Source organism: Myxine glutinosa, chromosome 12 (assembly GCF_964187855.1).
Source record: "Myxine glutinosa chromosome 12, kmMyxGlut1.1, whole genome shotgun sequence".
NCBI classification, from domain to species: domain Eukaryota; kingdom Metazoa; phylum Chordata; class Myxini; order Myxiniformes; family Myxinidae; genus Myxine; species Myxine glutinosa.
The window spans coordinates 88,214,977-88,239,981 of record NC_136272.1 but is presented as its reverse complement, the minus strand read 5'-3'; the positions used below and the strand labels follow the sequence as shown (position 1 = coordinate 88,239,981).

The 25,005-nt window shown below is 46.7% G+C and overlaps 1 protein-coding gene across 2 annotated transcripts in view; it reads right to left on the bottom strand.

Moving 5' to 3' along the window:
- The window catches only part of KNTC1 (kinetochore associated 1), a 390,864-nt gene extending 366,556 nt beyond the window's left edge, over positions 1-24,308 (bottom strand). For both annotated transcript variants that reach the window (XM_078766073.1, XM_078766075.1), the window contains exons 1-4: positions 24,192-24,308; positions 23,830-24,063; positions 7,615-7,735; positions 6,149-6,261 (exon numbers count right to left, since the gene is read on the bottom strand). In XM_078766073.1, coding sequence (XP_078622199.1) covers positions 6,149-6,261; positions 7,615-7,735; positions 23,830-23,958 — 363 coding nt within the window. In that variant the 5' untranslated portion in view covers positions 23,959-24,063; positions 24,192-24,308. The remainder of the gene's footprint in view (positions 1-6,148; positions 6,262-7,614; positions 7,736-23,829; positions 24,064-24,191) is intronic.
- Positions 24,309-25,005: the final 697 nt, after the last annotated feature.

Sequence of the window (25,005 nt, the reverse complement as noted above, 5' to 3'; positions counted from 1 at the left end):
GCTCGGTTGAGCTTGAGGCAGAACCTCTATCGAGTTACGCGAGTGAGAGCGCGCCGTTATTCAATCGCGCTGTGAGAAACCGCCAAGCCTGGTGAGAGACGCGTACATGTTCCCGCCTGCCTGCTCTGCCCTTTGTTTGAGAGACGCACTGCAAGGATCCCCCTCAACGCCTGCTTGCCTTCATTGAGGGACGTGCTGTGACCGGGGAGAGCCACGCCGGGCGAAGCTGTTCCTGGACGACCAAGTCGGCGCGTTCAGCGCGTCAACATCATCCTTCCTTCATTTCCCCCTGTGAGTGTGATCGGGCCCATGTTTGGGGATAAGTTAAGACTGGTTACGTTCTGCTCTGTGTCCCTTCGACTTGTACATAATAGTGTAAATAATTATCAAACCTGTGTTCTTCCTTTTATTCGACCGTCTCGTCCCTTCCATCGATTGACTAAGCGTGGTACGAATAAAAGCGCTCGAATCGGGTTCCAATACCAGAGATCTGCACGGACCACGTGGTACGTCATCCGCTCGGACGTACCCAAATTACGCGTGGTTTTGTGCGAGGCTCGATCCCCGCTTACGCGGCGACGTGAGTACTTAGCTACGTGCGAACATCGTCCCGAAACCCTGTCTCGCGTCCGATCGGAATTGGCGATTCAAGTCTCTCGGTTGGGACGACCTAAAAAGAACAAGGGGCTTAATCTCCCCTTGGTAAGGGCAGGAGGGTCGCGCAGAAGCCGTAACAATATATATATATATTGTTACGGTTTTTCGAACCTTCACTTTGTAAAATAATAAGCCTTGTAAATAATTCCCTGTAAACATCCCCATCTTCCAAAGGTCAAAGGTCGCACCCTTGCTAGTCCATATTGCAACACGTAGGGCACCATAGGAATCTTCTTCAGTTATTTCATTAGTATGTGTTTCAGGTAAGCCTCTGTTTCCAATAGTTTGACTCTGCGTTGCATTAATCAAATAGCCTTGGCCCCTTGTTCAATCCTACTCATTTTGCGGCTTTACCCTCTCCAAATTGTATTGCGAGCCTTTGCCAGCAGCGTTCGCTGCATCGAGCCTTCGCTGCCGCAGCGCTCGCTCCAAATGCCATTAACCATGCGGTCAAGCTGGAGAAGGAGGGGGAGGAGTTATCGGAGCGAGGCGTAGCCCTGTTGTTAAGGGTGGAGTCGGTGAGCCCTCGCGACCAACCAGGGCCGAGGCGAGCTTATCAGTGGGTGTGTCCTAAAAGCCTGCGGCTTGATACGCGAGCGCGTAATATAAGCCCTCGCGTGGGACTACTTAGAGTCGAGCAGAGAGAGGAGAGGGTTGAAGAGAGTGAGAGTCGGTGAGAAGAAGTTGCGGGAGAGAGTCGGTCCGCTCGCACCAACAATACCGTGACAATACCAACCGCGCTGCCTGCCGGGTTTCGCCGCAGAACCAAAGCATGGACCGGAGTGGAGCGTGAAGCTGGAGCCGGACCTCAATGCCTACCATCTGCCCGGACCTTCCTCCCCTGCCATCTGCTTGGACCTTCCTTCCTGCTATTCCACTTTCGTGTACGTCTGTCTGTATTGTCCTGGGCGTGTTCATTAAGAGTGTATAAGATTGCCCTGTGTCTGCTGCTTCTTCTTCTTCCCTTGTACATGCCCTTCTTTTGTTTCCTCTTCGGGTTTTTGCACGTGATTAATACATCTTTGTTCTTCCTTTACTTTGGTTTCCTCTCCATCCGATCGCTTTCATGATTTCCTCAATTGAGTACCGGTGGCACGATTTAAGAACCGCTCAGAATCGGGTTAGTCTTTTTGCTAACGGCTCGAGTCGCGGATTGCTAAACCGCTCGGCAATTTCCATCTGTCCGTGGTTCGAGCGGAAATTATCTCCCTGCTTTGCGGAGATATTGGCACGCAGGTATTTGGGACCAACCAATCTTGACCAATCACCCGGGCCAATCTCGACTGCAAAGGAGCGTTATAGTTTCCAGGATCGGAGACGGACAGCTTAAAAGACAAGGGGACTAACCCCCCTTGGTAACGGGAGTGCTGTACTCCGAATCCGCAACAATATATACATACATACATACATACACATACATACATACATACATACATACACAGTGGAACCCCGATTTTACGTGCCCCGATTTAACACGAATTTGGATACACCGCTATGAGTCATTGGACCTTTTTTTTTTTTTTTTTTGCTCTTTCCGGAAATGGAACAAACTGCGAGAAAAAGAAAATCTTTTTCTGTGAAAGATAAGTTTCACGCACTTGACGCGATCAAGACTAAAAGTCAAACTCAAGTTGCACGAGACCTTGGGACACCGGAATCAACGCTTGGTGGCTGTAAATCTCAAGAAGAAAAGTTGCGTGCGTCGCTTTGCAAAGTTGAAGAAGCAGGACTAAAAGCCAAACGCCTGACGACAGCCAAACATTTATGAGTACCTGACGGACGCAGAGATCGTCCGTAACGTAACTAAAGCACTGGCGGAGGCTATATATATATATCAAGTAATGTATGTATATATATAAAATATATATATAAAGTATGTATGTGTATATATATATATATATATATATATATATATATATATATATATATATTTGTGGATATGAGGATATAATAAATGAATTATTATTATTATTAAGTGTACCGGTTCTCGAGCCACAAGAAGATTATTATGAAAAGCCTCCACCCCCACCGCCAAAAGTGTCTGAAGCCATTGAACACCTTGAGGCCAGCCTCCGGTGGCTGGAGAACCAGGAGGTGGACCACATAAAAATCCTCCAACTCAGAAGCATTTTAGATTTCGCTCGCAGCCAGCGACATGCTACGTTCAAGCAAGGAACACTCGATCACTTTTTTAAGAAATAAACTGTAAATGATGATTGCTAATATTCTTGAATGTTTTTATTTGTTGTTTTAGGATGTTTTAGGATGTTAGGTCAACATTGGGTCAGTTTGAACGCTGATTTTCTTGAACCCCGATTTCGCGCGACCCCGCTTTTTTCGCGATGACATTTTATGGACCTCAACGATCGCGTTGTAACGGGGCCACACTACATACATACATATATATATATATATATATATATATATATATATATATATATATATATATATATATATATATATTGTTGTGGATATGAGGATTGTGTTTTTTTTTATTGTTTTATTCTGGACCCTCCTGCCTCCAGTTGTGTATAAAGGTCAAAGGTCGTTCCGTAGTTATTTCATAAGCACTCACGTTAGCCAATCATAGATTTCCCCCTTGTTGACAGTTATTTCCTTATTCTGTGTAGTAGGCTAAGGATTTGTCTTCCATTAATTGACACTCCATTGCACCGAATTCAAATAGATAGATCCCCTTTCATTTTCAATTAATAAAGCCGCAATTGCCAACTGTTCGCTCCAACACTCCATTAGCCACGAGATAGGCTCGGAGAAGAAGGGGGAGGAGCTGCCGAATCCTGGGCGTGCCCGCCCATCGTCATCAAGGGTGGAGCCAGAGGGCCGTGCCAACCAATCAGGGCCGAGGCGAGCTCACCGATGGGCGTGTTCTAGAGGCCGGCGGCTTGATTTGCCCGCGGCGTTATAAAGAGCGCGCGCGGAAGCCGTTTGCCAGACGTGCGCGAGGAGGGAAGAGAAGCGAGTAGGAAGCCCTGAGACAAGTGCGACAGAAGCGCGGGGGAAGCCTTTGACACAAGTGCGCGAGAGAAGCGCGGGGGAAGCCTCTGAGAGAAGTGCGCGAGAGAAGCGTGGGGGAAGCCTCTGAGAGAAGTGCGCGAGAGACGCGCAAGGAGAGAGAAATACGTGCGACGATCGCGCAGGCAGGAGATCGGAGAGAAAGACGCGTCAGACGATTTGGAAAGAAGGGGAGGGCCAAAAGAGCCCGAGGCGTGCAGCGACAACCAGCCCCGGCCGTGTGCAGCGAGATACGTGTGCCGACGTCGCCCTGCTCGCTCCCAGCCTGACAAGGACCGGCTTGCTGTGCACCCTGCCAAGCCTTCCAGCTTGTGGTTTGACCTTCTCCCTCCAGCAAAAACCAACCTGCAATTTCCCCATTCGTGTACGTGAGTTTGTTCTGTGCGTCTTGTCCCTGGGTTAATTAAGACTGTTAATAGGTAAGCTAACGATTTCACTGTGTCTCCTGTTTTTTTCCATTTCCCTGTATATAACCTTGACTGCTCCTTTTGCTTTAGTGTGTGTAAATAATAAATCCTGTTATTCCTCTGTACGTCTTCTTCCTCTTCACATTCGGTCGCTTTAGAGGTTTCCATATTGAATATCTGTGGCGCGATTTTGGCCAACGTTCAGGAATCGGGTTAGTCGGGGTAACTGTTTGGGTGCGGCAGCCATCCGCTCGGCCAATTAACATCCTAGCCGCGTCCGTAACAATATATACACACACACACACACACACACACACACACACACACACACACACACACACACACACACACACACACACACACACACACACACACACACACACACACACACACACACACACACACACACACACACACACACACACACACACACACACACATACATATGTGGGGACTTTAACCTGCTCCGTTACCGGCCTGGGCCGTTTCGTCCCTCCTTAGGCGACCTGGAGAGCGCAGGGCTCCCCCTGGCTCCCCATGTCGATGCCGGACTTGGTGCGGACGCCCGATCAGCATAGCGCGGCACAGCGCAGAGCTCCCGTCCTCAAGCGATCCCTCAACCTAAGCCTCCGAGTAGCCGGATTACAGGCGCACGCCACCACGCCCGGCATCGACATGGGGAGGCAGGGGGCCTCCAGGTCGCCTAAGGAGGGACGAAACGGCCCAGGCCGGTAACGGAGCAGGTTAAAGTCCCCACATATGGCGTAGTCGGTCCCCACACATATATATATATATATACACATATACATATATATACACATATACATATACATATATACATATATACAACGTAGTATATTTCGTAGCGATCTACGAAACCGCGAATGGCGGGGCATTGTTTCAATGGAAAAAGGGAATTGGTTACCGAATTGCGAAAATCTGCAAATGTTGAGGCAAAAACCACGAATGTTGAAGAAAAACCCACGAATGTCGATGAAAAGCCAACAATGTATGCCGTGCCATCACTTAATTGGGGAAAAAACAAACAAAAAAAAAAACCACCTTTAGAGGCCATTTTTCCCCGCAAAGCGGGGGTTGGCCTTTTTCGGGGACCGTGGTTGTTGTTGTTTTTTGGTCCCCTCTTTGAAGCAATGTTTTACGGCCGGATGCCCTTCCTGCCACCAACCCTTTTTGTCGCCTTTTACGACAAACAGGGAATTACCAGTGAACTGGTACTCAATTAGCCGACCTCGGAAGGATGACAGGCTGAGTCAACCCCCCTGGCGTTAATTCAGCGATCGACTGGGATTCGAACCCAGGATCCTAGGAACCTAAGCCGGCACCCTAGCCGCTAGCCCAACACCAGGGTTCAATTTGGAGATTGGGGAAAAATATTGAGGAAATATTTTGGGGAAAAAGGAGACAGATAATTGCACTGATCGAAACTGTTGTGTTTTCATTCTGGATAGCAACTCGGGGGGGGGGGGGGGGGGGGGATATCACATGAAGCTCGTTTATAGCACAGAAAAAATGTTTTTTCGCCGCCACAAAAGATGTGAAAACGCAAAGCACAGCGCTGCGAATATTGAAGCGGGTCGTACTCATGGCTCATAGAATGTGTTTTTTGCATATGCCCAGCAGAGTTGCATGGCTGGTGAGAGATAAGTTTTATAACTGTGTCCTGCTCGCGGCTCATGAAAAAGCAAAAAAAATATTGTTTTTTTTAAACCACGATTTCGCAGCACACATGGCCACAAATAGAGAAGCAGGTCGCAATTTATCAACCGCAAATACGCGGAACACGTGAATAGAGGAGTCCAACTATGTTTTTTTTCCTCACATTTACACCCCCAATAGCTTCATCAGGGCTGTGGGGTTATCAGAGCCATAATATTAAATGCCCACCACTTCTGATATAATTAGTTATATCTCCAAGAATGAGCATACAAAGTTTGGTGCTTTGTTCCAGCATGTCATGGTTTTTATACTCATCTACCTGACTATATATGCAGTATTCAAGTGAAAACCCTTGGGAGACGTCACAGCTGTACCTTTGTCAAAAGAATCTCTTTGGAAGAAACATCTCCAAAATGCAGGTTGCCTCCAACTCCAACCAGCAGGAAGTTACCCTCATGGAAAAGTGCAGCCACATCCACATGAGAGTCTATCCAAAACAAAAAACAGCATAATTCTGAATATGTTCATTCGTATTATGAGCAGAATAAACAAGTTGTGTTCAAACATATCAGGATGCAAATTTTATATGCACTCTGCATAAACAAATAAATATTATTTAAGCATGCACACACCTGCACCACCACCTACATTCCTCATACATTGCTCCAATGTGCCAACAAGAATTTCAGTTTTTACGGTGTAGCCCATAGGGTAATGCCACATGGAACAGCATTTGGCTGTCCATCCGGTGAATGGATATATGTCCTTCACAAACGTCCACCAAACAGAGCTGAGGATATCGTCACATGACAGCACATCCTCCATTCAGCAGATCCAAGCCCGGCTACGCTGTTGTTAGACTATCGGGCTTGTGTATGTCAATATATATATATATATTTATATATATATATATATATATGTATATACTGTATATATTTAATTATCCCCATGCTTTTTAATAACATTTTAAAAAACAGGAGGATATTGCAATCGGCTCCGTCCGTCCGTCCATCCATCCATCACGCTGTCTTCCCCCAAGTGGTTGTGCAGAAATTCACCAAACTTTAGTTATTATTACCACACGAAGGTGCAAGAGCAGTATCATTTTGGCCTCGTCCATTGATATGGAGTCCAAAAGTCAAGTACGAGAACATGCAAATACAGGCACATTTTTCAACGTTTTTTTAAATGAAACTTTGTATATGCAATCAACATTAGGGGACACGTGAAATATATAACGATTTTTGGATTTGACGCCCAGGTCCAGGCCCCAGACACAAGGGTCATGACTTGGTCACATGGGTCAAAACAGAAAAAAATTAACTCACAATTTTCATAATGGGTCATTTCTTGCAGAACCTTTTGCCATCTTTCAGCCTGGCTTTAGATGGGAAATGTGGGGATTTGCGATGGCCGCCATCCGCTTCGTTCTGGGTTGTTTTTTTTATCTGGTCAATACTAAAAAATGATTCATCTTTTTCATCTCATTACCCCTAATCATCTTCCTTTCCCAACAAGTCATAAAAGTAATCCCCAACCCCTCCCATTTCTCCCCGGCAAAATAGGGTCATCAGACTCAGCAAATGTACATTTCACCAGGATTAAATGCATTAGGTCTGCTACAGAGCTATGCCACGAGTGGTGTGGGATACTCCCACCACCCCCAACCCCCACCTCCAAATGACATATTGTGGTAAGAATTAACAGTGATAACTGAAACCAAGTGAATAGCTTTTCACCATCTCTATCAGAGCGAGAAAAGGATCATGTAAAATGTCCACACAAGTTGTTTCTTTTTCAGTCTCAGATGCATTCAATCATCGAAATATCTTTTTATTACCAAATTCAAGCTGTAGAAGCACGGAGAGACATCCAGCTTCCAGTACAGTGACAAATGTATCCACAGATAATATCAAGCCATTGCTGCAGCTGGATGACCGCAATCTGGGACTTTGCTGCACCTGCACAATAGCATAGACAATGAGGAAAAGTTTTAATTAAAAAAAAAAAACCGATACTCGAAGAATTATTTCTTCAAATCAAGTACTATGGTACCTAAATGTGTGACATAATACCACTGCAATACCTATAGTATACATTTGAATGTTCACACTCAGCTGGTTCAAGTAGATTAATTGGGTTGTGAGATGGATTTTGGGTGGTGAAAAACCAATTAATGGGTGAGAGACATGATTGGGCCTTGTTGTTGATATGTTGATTGCTATTGGCATTCCACATGGTACATGGCATGGGAGCCTCAGTGGTGTGCCTTTCTATCTACGCTTTGGCTGATGATTCGCCAACAAGCAATGAAACCGGTCCGGCGGCTGAGGCGGTGTGTAGCATTGGTATTCTCATGTATGTACGACTTGTGAATGTCTTTACATCTGTGGAGGAACTTGGGTAGGGTTTGAAACAGCAAGGGCTTACCTTGTGTAGCTTTTCTTGGTTACTTACGACAGGTATATGGGGCTAGAAGGGCAGGGGGATTAATTATATAAAGATACTAACGATCTGGGGATAAATTAAGTGAGAGTTGATTGGTTATTCCCTCAAATTATGGGTGAGATGTGATTGGGTCTTGAGACATGCACAAACACACGAGGTAACAGCACGTATAAAGGCAACAAACGTATCACAAAATAGTGGGGCAACAGACGAAAGCAAGGGAATGAATAAGCAGGAAAGGGGGAGTGAGAGGAGGGGAGGACAGAAACAAAAGGCAAACTGTGAGACCAAGGTGAGATACGGTTAATACAGGTAGAATTGATTACAGGTAGGGATTTAGAGCCAGTGATTTTCCAGAATTGTGGAAAACGGACGGAATTCAATGGAATCAGGTTCAGAAAACAACTGAATCGGACATGAAAAACGGAATAAAGCAATTTAGGGGAAAAGTAGACATTGTTCTGCCTCCACCCATACAAGTCTTTGCTCACTCCAACTTTGACCAAAAACCTCCAGACCATTCGACCTAAATATCTAATCTGTAAGCACTACATATTGTCGTGCGGCCGCCTTTGATTAAAATCAGACGGTCACAGAAGCCGATTGCGAAGGCCTTAGCTCGCGAGGCGAAAACTCAATAGCGGACTCCAAAAACAAAAAGCTACACAGAAGTGTGCAGGATGGAGGGGGGCGGCGCAAGAGCCCTGCAGTCTTACCTGTTAAATAAAAGAATAAAATTTAGGGAAAAAGTAGACATTGTTCTGCCTCCACCCATACAAGTCTTTGCTCACTCCAACTTTGACCAAAAACCTCAAGACCATTCGACCTAAATATCTAATCTGTAGGCCTACATATTGTCGTGCGGCCGCCTTTGATTAAAATCAGACGGTCACAGAAGCCGATTGCGAAGGCCTTAGCTCTCGAGGCGAAAACTCAACAGCGGACTCCAAAAACAAAAAGCTACACAAAAGTGTGCGGGATGGAGAGGGCGGCGCAAGAGCCCTGCAGTCTTACCTGTTAAATAAACCACACGGAAACTGCGTTGAGAGATATATATATATATATATATATATATATATATATATATATATATATATATATATATATATATATATATATATATATATATATATATATATATATATATATAAATAAATAATACAAGGGTTTATTCACAAGGATGGTGGGACAGGAAAAGCACGCGCTGGTAATAAATGTCCGAATTGGATCGGGACGTCCCCACACAACAGATTTCGGATACGAGACGAGGGAATGAATTACGAAAAGAAATGTTCGTTATGTTTGGTGTATGTGGTGTGCGGTCTTATCTGTCCGTCGTCTTGTCCCCACGCGGCTCCAAGCTCTGGCGTGGAGAAACCCTTGCCCGCTCGCTCGGCCCTGATGCGACTCTCTCCGCTGCACCCCCACGAGGTCCCGCCCCCTCAGCACCAACACTCGCTCCCTGCACCAACAGCACCACAAAGGGCCGAGCACCGCTCCACCCACCACGAAGAACGTGATCTCCAACACGAGCACGAACTCAGAACGAAGAGCGAAGAAGAACCGGCAAAAATGGAGAGAGGGCCAGAAGAGAAAGAGAGAGGGCCAGAAGAGAAAGAGAGAGGGCCAGAAGAGAAAGAGAGAGGGCCAGAAGAGAAAGAGAGAGGGCCAGAAGAGAAAGAGAGAGGGCCAGAAGAGAAAGAGAGGGCCAGAAGAGAAAGAGAGAGGGCCAGAAGAGAAAGAGAGTGGGCCAGAAGAGAAAGAGAGAGGGCCAGAAGAGAAAGAGAGAGGGCCAGAAGAGAAAGAGAGAGGGCCAGAAGAGAAAGAGAGAGGGCCAGAAGAGAAAGAGAGAGGGCCAGAAGAGAAAGAGAGAGGGCCAGAAGAGAAAGAGAGAGGGCCAGAAGAGAAAGAGAGAGGCCCGAAAGAAAGAGAGAGGGCCGAAAGAAAGAGAGAGGGCCGAAAGAAAGAAAGAAAGAGAGAAAGAGAGACAGAGACAGAGACAGAGACAGAGACAGAGACAGAGAGAGAGAGAGAGAGAGAGAGAGAGAGAGAGAGACGTGCAGCGCAAGAGACCAGCGAAGAACCCCTCGAGCTCGAGCTGTTAAAAATGTCGTGCAGCACCCTTTTATCACCTTGCGTCCACTCTCCTCCAATGTTCCCTTTTGCTGGCGCCCTTTCATTGGCCGAGTGCCTCCCACCTGGTATTGCTCGCCCCCCCCCCCCCCTCCCTGCCCAGTCAACAGTCCTCCCGGGCGTGGCTCCCAGCCCTGCCACGAGGCTGGCTGCTAGGCTCACTGGTGGTGGAGCTGGCTGCGGCTCATGCGGCAGTGCCCTGATATGGCTTCCTGTCCGTCTTCCAAAGTCATTGTAAAGGAAGGGAACTAATTAATGTGTGCACTAAGGACCTATCTAAGTGTTTATATGGGTATGCATTGCCATGAGGGACAAAGGTTTGGCGACAGGGGGGACGACGAATAAAGGAATCTTATCCATAATCCCTGGACTATTTAGAACGCCCTACTCCCTCGTAGCGGGGACATCAATACAGCTTATCCCGACAAACCGGACTACACATGGAAATTACAGGGTAAATTCCCCATCGCGACAGTCGAATACCTACCTATACAGATCTACCTGGCTCTAGATATTCCTTTAACTCCCAGACATAACAATATGTATCATGGTACATGCCCTTAGTTTAGTTAAAATCCCGACCTCAATAACATTTCTACCTGACATGACCTCTGACCTCTTGATGCCAAAATCTAATCAATTCATATTTGCATCATAACATATACTTTTATCAAGTTTGGTCAAAATCCCATCACTAGTTACGTTACTGCAGTATCAGGATTTTACCGAACAAAACATAACCTCTGACCTTTGACATCTTGACTCAAAAATCCAATCAGTTCATCTTTACATCATTATACATACTTGTACCAACTTTGCTTTGAATCCCTTCAGCCGTTCCCAAGCATCACATGTATAAAATACGTGTAACAAAAAGAAGAGGAACAAAATAGTGGAGATCGATGGAAAAGCCGAATTTTGAGAATCCAACAAGGAGGCGGTGGATCTTTATGTCAAGTGCACACGGAGCTCGGCCTTATCTTGCCTTTGTCATCTTGGTGGCTGCCGTCCAACACCGCTCCTTCCGGCCCGATCGCACACCACGAGGTCCCTCGCTCTAAGTCCCACAAGGCCTCGCTCCAAGCGCCACGCGTCCCACGCAGGCTAGCGGCTCCACACGAGGTCAACTCGGACCAAAGTCCTGCCACGTCTCAAACCCAACTGCTCAAAACGGACTCGGGCTCTGCACTCGAACTGCGAACTGCACACTGCTTGGGCTCTGTGCTCAACTCGAACTCCTGATCCAACTGCCAGCAAAGGCGTCCGATGCTCAGTCAGCTCGTGCTGAACTCAGGATCTCAACTCGACTCGGGTGCACACGAACTCTTGAGTGCCGAAAATGGCATCCGGCCCTCGGTAATATCCCTGGCCGATGACGTCAGCATTGGCGCACTCCTCATCCAATCAGAGCCTCCCCCGGCTCGCCGGCTTGTCCAGGGGCACGCCCACTGTGCCACTGCCACTCCCATCCCCGACTCCGTTGTCACAGCACGTCCTATGCGAGGTGGGTCGGCCTCTCGGAGGTGTAAATGGTGGCGGCCAATTGTGGCGGTGTTCCAGCCCGATTTCTTCCTCAGTCATGTCAGGGGGGAAAGGCGTCATTTACGCTTTTACGCCTTTACGTAAAAGCCTTTACGCCTTTACTCTCTTCCTGCCTTTAAAACCTCCCTCAAAACCTATCTGTTTCACAAGTCTTTCAAAGTCTCAGTCCTGTTTTCCCTTTGGTTTGAGGTGGGACAGAGATCGAGAGCATGTCTGTGTACATGTGCGGGGGAGGGAGGGGAGGAGGAAGGGGAGTACACATCTGTGGGTTTTGAATGGGGAGAGAGAGGAATACGGCAAGAGTGAAGGTGTGTCTGTGTGTGTGTATGTTTGTGTGTGTGTGTGTGGTGTGTGTGCGTTCGCATGATAATGTAAAGCGCCATGAGGGTAGTTTACTCTGCTTGATGGGGCTATATAAGACTCCTTTATTATTATTATTATTATTATTTAGTGTTGTACTAAAGGTCCTAACTAATGTTTAAGTGGTGTGCAATGCCAAAATGGACAAAGGTTTGACTACCAGGTGAGACATACAAGGGCTCTACTAGTCTAGTAGGAAGACTAGGTCCCCCTGCACCCCCCGGAGATATACTTCTAATCAGTGTTTCTAGATTGGAAAAAATGTGTAGAAAATGACTAGCTATGGCCCCAAGCTGAAATAATGTCCCACATACCATTTTTATGCAAATTACTGCTGCCATTATCAAAAAAAGACTAGGTCCCCCTGCACCCCCCGGAGATATACTTCTAATCAGTGTTTCTAGATTGGAAAGAATGTGTAGAAAATGACTAGCTATGGCCCCAAGCTGACAAAATGTCCCACATACCATTTTTATGCAAATTACTGCTGCCATTATCAAAAAAAGACTAGGTCCCCCTGCACCCCCCGGAGAAATCAGTGTTTCTAGATTGGAAAAAATGTGTAGAAAATGACTAGCTATGGCCCCAAGCTGAAAAAATGTCCCACATACCATTTTTATGCAAATTACTGCTGCCATTATCAAAAAAAGACTAGGTCCCCCTGCACCCCCCGGAGATATACTGAAACTGGCAGTGACTGGTGATTGAAATGCGGTGCCTTTTTGTGTTTCAGGTCGAGGTACGTGAACTCCCCACGATCTACAGCAACCAGGAAGAGACTGATACCAGGGTGGTTCTGTACCTCCATCATGCTGCTACCATCGGATACAAGAACGCTGTAGTCAGAACACCGGACACAGACATCCTCCTGATCCTGCTCCACCATGCCCACAACATCAAGCTGACGGTGTACCTGGATACAGGGTCAGGGAAGCATCGCCAACTTGTCAACGTCTCTGAGCTGGCAGAATCCCTGGGAGAGGACTACTGTGCCACTCTCCTGGGGTACTATGTGTTCAGCGGAGAAGACTGCACCAGTGCCTTCAAAGGGAAGGGAAAAGTCGGGCCCTTGAAAAAGCTGGAGAAGAATCCCAGGTTTCACAGGGCATTCGGTGAATTTCACAGGGTATTTAGAAAAATAAAACTTTGTGTTAACGTCTGTGTAGACGGACCTTAATATGAGTCTATTATTTCGTAAAACTGTGATTATTTTGTAAATAAAGCACTAATTAGCATACTAGTATACCATAGACACATGTAATCATGTTATGAATAGTTCTATCATGATCTATGCCCTTCAAAACATGGGTCTAGACACCTTCATTTTTCAATTATCTGCAATATTGGCTGAGATATGTCAAAAATCGTTTTTTTTGATAATGGCAGCAGTAATTTGCATAAAAATGGTATGTGGGACATTGTTTCAGCTTGGGGCCATAGCTAGTCATTTTCTACACATTTTTTCCAATCTAGAAACACTGGTTAGAAGTATATCTCCGGGGGGGTGCAGGGGGACCTAGTCTTTTTTTGATAATGGCAGCAGTAATTTGCATAAAAATGGTATGTGGGACATTTTTTCAGCTTGGGGCCATAGCTAGTCATTTTCTACACATTGTTTCCAATCTAGAAACACTGATTAGAAGTATATCTCCGGGGGGTGCAGGGGGACCTAGTCTTCCTACTAGACTATACTCATTATTTCCTACACTAACTAACACACGAATCTCCTGGTAGATTCACAATTATACACCTTAACCGACAAAACGCCTAAACATTGACTTATGACAGGAAGTGTTCCTTATCGCGACATCTCGAAGCATGTTACCTACTCAGATATACTCTGCTCTACATATTGCTCTACCAAATTCGTAACAGTATGTATGTGTGTATGTCTATATGTGTGTATGTAAGTGTTTATGTATGTGTGTATGTATATATATATATATGTGTATGTATGTATGTATATATGTGTATAATATGTATGTATGTATATATGTGTATGTGTGTATGTATATATGTGTATGTGTGTATATATATATATATATATATATATATATATATATGTGTTTATGTGTGTATGTATGTATGTATATATGTGTGTTTGTATATATGTGTGTATGTATATATGTGTGTGTATATATATTATATATATATATATACATATATATATACATATATATATACACATATATATATATTATATATATATATATACATATATATATACATATATATATATATATATATATACACATATATACACAAAGAATTAAGTTAAGCACCCCTACACAACGAATTAAGGTAAGCACCCCCTAATATATATTCTTTGTGTATATGTATACATTGGCATATATTCTAAGGTATGTGAGATCAAATAATGATTGGTATGACATTAGCAATTATCCATTGATGAAATTGAGTGATCAAAGTGAAAAAAAGTGATTGGTTGAGTCAGTGATCCGATCACGTGGGTCCTACACACGTTATTGACGCAAAGATCGCTAGAGGTCTTCTCAGAACAATGACTGTACGTTAGAAAACATAAACGTCATCCACACTGTCCGTGATGGACCTATAGCTCCATACTTAAATTGAGGTGAAAATATGCCTAAAATTCCCAAAAAATTTCACCTTAAATTATTCAGAATAAAATATTGAAAACGGCATGATTGTTATGTTTTTATGTGACCATAATATCACTTCTCCAGAAAATATAGCAATATCATGGGTATATTACACTGTTTTGACGACAAACTTGTAATGTGCGAGGTTGTAAAAAAACGGGGGGGGTGCTTAACTTAATTCTTTGTGTATATATATATATATATATATATATATATATATATATATACATATATATATTGTTACAGATACGACTTTGATGGTATGGTGGGCCGAGCGGGATGGCCGCCGTATCCGTACAAGTTACCCGATTGTGCCCGAATGTTGACTAATCGCGCTACGCTGGCTCAATAGGAAAGAGAAGACACCCGGCTGGGTTATAATGACACAATACGACACCAGGGTTTCGATTCTCAAGTATATTCGTACGGAAAAAGGTTAGATTACAGGGGCTAGAGGTATATTACAGGAAGACAGGCACTTAGACACACTCTTATATTATCCCCGGACAGACGACAGACACACGGGACAAAATGCTGACTCACACGGGGGTTGATGAAAAGGGGAGGCAGGTCGCGATGGCTCAGGTGCACCTGGCTCAGGGACAGAATCACGTACGGTGGTGTCCAGAGATGCGTGAAGGTATCACAGCGCTTGTGGGTCGCGACTTTGGTCTCAAGCTGGGGAGGTCGCTCAGCGCTCGGGAGGGTGGCGTCTTTTCCTTCCAAGCTCGGGGCGCATCTTTCGTCACGTCCGGCGCGGGGCCGCGTATATATCCGGCGGGGAGTGACACGCCCTCGGCTCGTTAGCGCCGCCCCAGATGGCATCGGCCCATGGCTTCTCATTGGGTGCGGGGGTTACCGGCTCCGCCCTTGACGAGGGGCCGACAGGGAGCCCCTTCGTGGTAACCCCGTGGAGCGCGTGGTCAATGGTGGCTAACCGAGCCGGAAGGAGGACGCCCACTCCCCATGCCGTCACCGCGCCGCCCCCCTCTTTTGTTGTTGTTGTTGTAGTTGGCGCTTCTTCATGGGGAAGAGATGCGGAGAGGTATGGGGAGGTCCTAAACTTCCTAACAGGTGCCATATAATCACATTCTGGTGCAACGAAGAGTCATAATTAATGGAAACAAGTCCTTAACTGACATAGATTAAGAATAACTAGCAAGATGTCCTATAATTGTCTACGTGTGGTGCGGGGGACCTGGGCACGACATTTAATGGGGGGATGAAGGGGAAGATCGGCTCTAATGGGTGTTGTTTACAGACAATGGGACTAGGGAATGGGGTAAGGGAGAGTTGGGGAGTATCGGAGAAAATAGGGGAATATTTACAAGCGGATATGGAGGCCAAATTCCATATTCGCAACATTGCACCCTTCTCTACCCTCGGGGCGTCCCGACCCGATAAATTTTTACCTACTTTAGTGTGGCACGCAATGTAGTTCCCTCTACTATTAACTCTACCCTGAGTGCGACAGTTTTACAGATATTCACAAATGAGTAAATATGTCCCCCTGCGACGTTGCACCCTTCTCCTCACAGAAACACACCCACAGGATAACCGAATCCGGAAAGAATTCTCAAACTAAACATACAGCCGGTAGGGAGCATTATTTACAAGACTACGCTGCTATTTACACTACGATCCAGGACCTGTTTTTGGAGGAACACATGCAGATGTTATGCATAGAGAGAGCGCGCTTGCCAACATCGATACACCAACCCACGAGTGCTCTGTGGCCGACGGCCTTTAATAACGTGCAGAGCACCCTTTTCCAGCATCAAAAGCACCACCCCACCACCAATCGGTGCAGTCACCATTGTTCAATGATTAAAAATAAATGCGACAACCCCTAACCCTGCAGGTGTCTCTTGCTCTTCTTGTGGTGCACTTGGTGGTGTTAACTATTAGTGGTTCACCTGTATGGCATAGGTGCCACGTTGATCCATAGGTCCATCCCCGGGTGGTGCTTGGCCGCAAACGAACTGCGGTCCATTGTGGGTGGCCACAAACATTGCGGTCCATATGGTGTACCGATCCAGGCAGCGAACAGCGAAAGTGCAGGCCCACAACTGCGCAGCCAGCACCTCTCTCTCCTCTCTCTCTACCCCAAAGCCAGATCCTCGGAGGTGGGAGACAAAAGAAGAAACAAGTGAGTAAGGTGGTAAGGGCGCAAAAGTGCACGCAATGTAAGGTGATGCACACTGGGGGCACATGGGAACCAGGTGAGACAGGTACGTTCCTATCGTACGCCCCCCCCCCCACCAGGTAACCTACATGGCCCCTCCCTTACCCCTTACTGTATCCACAAAACACAACACTACCCATAAACATCTACTTTACAAATCAACAAACATCCCTACTGTCTTCCCCGTTCCTCCCATAAACCAAATTCGTCTTCTCTCCCTCCTAACCAATCAAATTTGCCATTTTCAACTCTCATCAAAATTTGCCATCTCCAACTCAACATCATAATTTGCCATTACCAATTCATCATCAGTCCCTCCTAGGGAGGGAGAGATGGAATCACCCCAATGTCTCATCCACGTCGTGATGCGTCTCACAAATCCACACAGCGATTCATCTCCTGCAACAAAACAAAGAAAACACAGGTGTGGAGTCATCATCATCACCACAGGTAAGTGGCTGCGTATGGTGCGACAGGTTCATTAATCCTAACTATTTCCTAAATGACTTTAACAACTTTACACTACCCGGGGTCTTTCTCCGGCCAAACCATTGGCCCTCTTACACTATGGGTTCTAAAAACCAATTCCCATTGGCCAAACTGTGGTGCTCTTCAATTTGGGGTCTCACTCCCCCGATTCATCTCCCGGTGCCCTCGCACAATTTCTGGGCTGCGGCGTGTACCTCTCCCAGTGGGTCTACCCACCTGCACACCTCCACCACTGCAGTTGCCTCCGAGCTTACCTGCTCCTCACCCTAACCTAACTACCTGGGGAAGGCCCTCTGGCTCTCTCCCCACTCCGTGCCCTCTCTGGCACTGGGCTGCCCGATCCACACCCGGGATCCTCAGGCACCCACTCACAACTACCGGCTCCCAGAGCCCACCTGCGGCCTCACCTGGCCGACATCCTCACAGTGGTGGAGTGCCCAACCAACTACACACACTAACAGGCTACACGCCCAGCCATTTCCACAACACTAATGCACCCATTCACAACACCATTCTGCAACCGCACCACAAATGCCAATATCCAACCACAATTTACCTGCACCCTCTACCTAACACTTACACTACCCGCCCCGGGTGCTCGTGAAAGGGGTCCACTCTTCCCCCATCCACACCTTCGCACCATGCACACCACTCCGTACCACTCACTCCAACTCTCTCCACACACCTGTACCTGCACACCTGTGCTCTCACACCTGGTGCCACCTGCACCCTTCTCTCCCCAAGCGCATTCGCGCTGATCCACACACTCACTACTCATACACTGCTCCACACACCTGTCCAGTTGCACACCTGTGCAATCACACCTGTTCAATTCTCACAAACACGGCATCATCTCAGCTAACTACTCCCTTCTGAAACTTGCGCTTCCCAGTCGTCCCTTTAAACTATTGCGCTCCCACGTCATTATCATCCATACTAATCTACCTGCGTCCCCACTACAGGTATCAGTCACTAACTAACCTTAACGTTACCTAAGGTCATCTTCTCTAGATCCCTACACACCATATCCTAACCCACCCGGGCTAGTTTTCACTGCCATACACCCCATAAGCTATTGCTCCTTTGCCCCCACATGGGAAGGGTGGCAGGGATGCCATCCCACCACATCGGGGGTCTCTCACTACCAATTTTGCACATCAAATTTCAACAAATTAAAAATTTGCCAATCACTGCCCATCATCTGCCAATCACTACTGCCAATCCCTTGCCAATCATCAAATTTTGTTTTTCTCTAATTTTGGGTCCAAAACACTAACCTCATCACCCAGTCGACTCACTAATACCTCTCGGTGCGCCAATCCCTGTCCAAAGCCCGGCTTCGTAAAGCCAAGCAATGGATGCGGGTTGTTTTGTGCCAGCGGCTGGATGCGTCCGGCACTCGGTGCAGGGACGGGGGCTTACCCGGGCCGAGATCCCATGCATCACCTCGGCGTGGAGCCATCCAATGTCCCGATCTCGACCTGCCGGCACGTCTCAACAAAACGTGGTCGCCATACCGACCCTTCCTATCGGGCTGCCAGCTCCGCCTAGTGGAGCCTGGACGCGGCCGTTCAAAGCGAGGCCCGGCACGCACCGAGGGCCTGCTTCGGCTAAAAGTCGCTCTAACCTCTAACCCGTGTAACGTCGATGCTTCACCTGGACGCTTACACCCCGCAGCCCGTTCCTTGCTCACACATCCAGCTGTGCCCATGCTCCTCGTACCCTTCCTTACACACCCAGGTACACCCATTCCACTCACAGCCTTGGTCACACACCTGACCACCGAACACTTTGGCACACATTCGTTGCTCGCACACCTCACCAATACACCGCTTCGCACCCCCTCCTCGGTCACCTGCTCTGTGACAATCACAGGTGTGCTCTCATTCGCACACCCAACCACGTGCCTCACCACCAACTCCAGCGTGCATTCCCACTCACGCTCTACCATTCCAGGTGTGCATCCTTCCATCCCAGGTGTACATCCTCGCTCACCTGTCACAACTAACTCACGCTCCATGTCACTCCCACTACTTTCACCTCCATTCCTGACAGCGCACTCACCCTTACTCTTGACAGCGCACTCTTTCCTCATGCACCTGTCCGTCACACACCTTTCTCGCGCACACTCTCCCGTTACACCCTCTGTAACACTCACCACAGGTGGACACTCTTCCTTACTTCTGACAGCGCACTCTTTCCTCATGCACCTGTCCGTCACACACCTTTCTCGCGCACACTCTTGCATTACACCCTCTGTAACACTCCCCACAGGTGTGCATTCTTCCTTGCCTTTGACAGCGCACTCTTTCCTCAGGCACCTGTCCGTTACACACCTTTCTCGCGCACACTCTCCCGTTACACCCTCTGTAACACTCACCACAGGTGGACACTCTTCCTTACTTCTGACAGCGCACTCTTTCCTCATGCACCTGTCCGTCACACACCTTTCTCGCGCACACTCTTGCATTACACCCTCTGTAACACTCCCCACAGGTGTGCATTCTTCCTTGCCTTTGACAGCGCACTCTTTCCTCAGGCACCTGTCCGTTACACACCTTTCTCGCGCACACTCTCCCGTCACACCCTCTGTAACACTCACCACACCGCGCTTCCATGTGCTCCCTCGCACACGCGCTACGACCGACTCACTCTCGCCAGCACACTCACTCCTTGGCACACTCTTTTTCCTCACACACCCCAGAGTCGGATTTTCTCGCACACCTCCTTTTTCGCACACCAGACCTGTCGCACACTTCACCAACGGCCTCTCACGAACACCCGGGTCTATCTCGACCCCCAAGCTTATTAAATCCCCTGGCGCATCATACGCACGACCATATTGGTCACCACTTACACCGGGTCCTCTTTCTCTTCGCTTCTCCTCCATCACCTGCGAATCCCTCATCCGGTTAATGAGCACATCATCACGATCCGAACACAGACTTTGGACCAATTCTTTTACTTCCTCCTTTATCTCTTTCTTATCCTCTCTCCGTCGCTTCTTAATTTCGCTCACCCCTTCTTCCACTTCTTCTAATTTTTGCTTCATCTCCTTCATCTCTTCGTGCGCCCCTTTAAGTTCTTCCTCTAACTCCACTTTATTTTTTTCTATGTGCTCCCGCACCTCCCGCTCTTTAACCTCCATTACCTCTACCACCTTGTCCATTTTCCTCGTCAGGTCCTCATGTACCGTCTGGCACTCTTTTTTAATTACCCCTACGTCCTTTTTCATCTCCTTCTGTGTCGATTTTAAACCCTCTATTACCACTGTGTTCTTCTTTACCTGGTCCCCCAGCTCCTTTTGTCCCACTGTCAGTTGTTCTACTCCCAGCGTCAACTCCTCTATACCACCTTGCAATTTTACAGTCCCCTTTCTCACCTCTTTCTCCATGCGCTCCTTACAGTGCCTCACCTCCTCGCGCACTCCTCCGACCTCCTCACTCACTCCTCTTCTGATCTCCTCTCCCATCACTTGCATCTCCTGCCCAGATGCCACCCTCATCTGCTCCATTTCCTCCCTGTGAGCATCCAGTTTGGTCTCTACCCCCATTCTGACCCCCTCTATCTGCTGCTCCATTTGTTTAACTTCCCTTTCCGCTTGGTCCCTCATGTCCCTCAATTTGCCTTCCATACTGTTTTCTAACCCCTCTAACCCCTTTTGCATCCCTTCCATTTGATTCTCTTGAGCGGCCATTCTGTTTTCTACCCCCATTAACCCATTTCTCACCTCTTTTATCCCATTGTCTAACCCCTCAAAATTTTTGTCTACCTTCTCACCAGTACCCCTCGCTTCGTCCCTCATTACTCCCAATTGCTCACTCCGAGCCCTCGCTTCGTCCCTCATTACCCCCAATTGCTCACTCCGAGCCCTCGCTTCGTCCCTCATTACCCCCATTTGGTTTCCCAAGTCATTCCTCAGGTCTTCACTTGTCTGGACCATGAGCGCCTTTATTTGTTCCATAAATAGGCCCCAATCCATCGGCGGCGCTGCTACGGTCGCGGGCGCGGTGACCAGCGAGGCGCCATTTTGTGCGTTTGCTACCCTCGCTGCTTCGCTCTCCTCATGTCCCTCATGTCCCTCAATTTGGTCCTGGACCGACCCTGCTTCACTCTCCCCTACCGGACCCCAGCCGTCTTGATCCGCCATAGCGCGACTTGCAAAATTCGAGTTTCGTAAAACAAAACAAATTTCGGCCGCTCCAAATTTTGACCAAATTTTTTTTTTTCCTCTATTCGTTTTTTTTTTTTTCTTCAAAATTTGGTCGGGCCTCGAATCCCACTCCTGACACCAATTGTTACAGATACGACTTTGATGGTATGGTGGGCCGAGCGGGATGGCCGCCGTATCCGTACAAGTTACCCGATTGTGCCCGAATGTTGACTAATCGCGCTACGCTGGCTCAATAGGAAAGAGAAGACACCCGGCTGGGTTATAATGACACAATACGACACCAGGGTTTCGATTCTCAAGTATATTCGTACGGAAAAAGGTTAGATTACAGGGGCTAGAGGTATATTACAGGAAGACAGGCACTTAGACACACTCTTATATTATCCCCGGACAGACGACAGACACACGGGACAAAATGCTGACTCACACGGGGGTTGATGAAAAGGGGAGGCAGGTCGCGATGGCTCAGGTGCACCTGGCTCAGGGACAGAATCACGTACGGTGGTGTCCAGAGATGCGTGAAGGTATCACAGCGCTTGTGGGTCGCGACTTTGGTCTCAAGCTGGGGAGGTCGCTCAGCGCTCGGGAGGGTGGCGTCTTTTCCTTCCAAGCTCGGGGCGCATCTTTCGTCACGTCCGGCGCGGGGCCGCGTATATATCCGGCGGGGAGTGACACGCCCTCGGCTCGTTAGCGCCGCCCCAGATGGCATCGGCCCATGGCTTCTCATTGGGTGCGGGGGTTACCGGCTCCGCCCTTGACGAGGGGCCGACAGGGAGCCCCTTCGTGGTAACCCCGTGGAGCGCGTGGTCAATGGTGGCTAACCGAGCCGGAAGGAGGACGCCCACTCCCCATGCCGTCACCGCGCCGCCCCCCTCTTTTGTTGTTGTTGTTGTAGTTGGCGCTTCTTCATGGGGAAGAGATGCGGAGAGGTATGGGGAGGTCCTAAACTTCCTAACAGGTGCCATATAATCACATTCTGGTGCAACGAAGAGTCATAATTAATGGAAACAAGTCCTTAACTGACATAGATTAAGAATAACTAGCAAGATGTCCTATAATTGTCTACGTGTGGTGCGGGGGACCTGGGCACGACATTTAATGGGGGGATGAAGGGGAAGATCGGCTCTAATGGGTGTTGTTTACAGACAATGGGACTAGGGAATGGGGTAAGGGAGAGTTGGGGAGTATCGGAGAAAATAGGGGAATATTTACAAGCGGATATGGAGGCCAAATTCCATATTCGCAACAATATATATATATATATATATATACATATATACATATATACATATATACATATATACATATATACATATATATATATATATATATATATATATATATATATATATATATATATATATATATATATATATATATATATATATATATGTGTGTGTATGTGTATATGTGTGCATATATATATATATATATATATATATATATATATATATATATATGTGTGTGTGTATGTATGTGTTTATGTATGTATGTGTGTATGTATGTGTTTGTGTATGTATGTACTATGTATATACAGTACACTGTTGTGGTTTTACGAACCAACCCCAGAGGCAATGGCACCCAACAATGGCGTACGTCAGTCCATAATATATATCAGCTTTATAATTACAGGCAAGCATCACCAACGTGCTCGATATCAATTGAGGTTTGAGGGTTATTTTTTTAAGGACGCATTTAAGGTTTTTACGTAAATTTTCATTTACAGACGCTTTCCGACCATTCCGTGATTCTTTTTTTTTCTTTTTTTTCCCGGTGTATCAACTTCGATGTCAGTCGGCACGCAAAATTTCAGCTTCCTCCGACACACGGAAGGTACCGAACATTAACATACCAAACTCTAAAATAACATTCGGAACTTTATTAATGTTTCTCATGTTAATAATCGTTCGAAATAGGTATTCGAAATCCCTGCAAGGTGAGACTTCGGAAACGTTTTTCACCAGAATGGACGGTGACACGACCAGGGACCACAGTGCGAGAGTTTTAAGAGGTCTAGTCTGGGAGAAGGTGTCATCAAAAAGAAAAAGTGGATGCGCTCGCCATCCCTAGAAGTAGAAGTAGAAGATGAATCATTCTCACCGACGAGGTGGCAGAGAGGCGAACCAAGGTATCCAGCTGATAACGCGCCCGCCAATCGTTTCGACATCCGCCACCCAATCGCGAAATCGTGGTATCCTCAGTGGCGACCACGTCCACCTCGCTCCACATACTGAACACGGCACAGCTCGAAGCTGTGGAGAACTTGTGGAGCTCGAACCTGTGGAGCTCGAACTTGTGGAGCTCGAAACTGTGGAGAACTTGTGGAGCTCGAACCTGTGGAGAAAGGTGGCCGGCGGAGAATGTCTTCACTGTCGTCTGTTGAAATCACTCCTTTAGTCACTTGAAATAAAAAATATAACTACTTAAACATCAAATAACTCGAAGATTAAAACTATTTTCACCTCAATTGTCACAAAAAGTAGATTCGATCACACAGTTGCGCGGTGAAAAGCAACGTCGACGTCAACAACATCCTCTCAAAATTTGGCGCGTAACGAGTGATTAAAATCCCGAAATGCACTGCGATACTCAAAATTGCTGTTGTTGTTGTTTTTAACTTAGTCCATCTGTGGCACGAAAAGTTTAACTATCATTTTATTACTTATATAATTGATTTGATATTAATTACTAATTTTTAAAGGGGTGTTCCTTCGAATCCCGCATTTATTTATCCTTCTTTCCCTTTTCCTCGTATTCTGTAGCCGCTGCTAACACAATTTTGGGAAGTGGTCACAAGAGGATCTTGTAAAACTCGGCCCGGACACCATTTTGCCCGAGTACCACGACTGCACGGTTTCCATGGAGAAAGCGGCTTGGCAAGCGATAACAACCTGCTTGCTAAAGGATCAAACCCCATAAATGCAACACAAAACAATTTTGAAATTTATTTATTTGCAAGGACTTATTATGATTACCAACAACGATAAGAAACTTTTCTTAATAGAAGAATCATTATATGCAAGAAACGTTCAAATTTTCGCGTTAATAATCTCCTCATGTATAACATCGGTTAATTAATCAAGCTTTTATGATAATTATTATTTCTTCTGTTTTCGATTTTATACATATCATATGGCTATTGAATATAGGTTTTATTCTTTTTTGTTTTGTTAAGCATTAACTGATCCTAATTTGATGGGCGGTGTATGAATGTTCGCTGTTGCTTGTTGGCACACGAGATCATCTCAATTTGATTCTGTATTTATCAATTGTCGT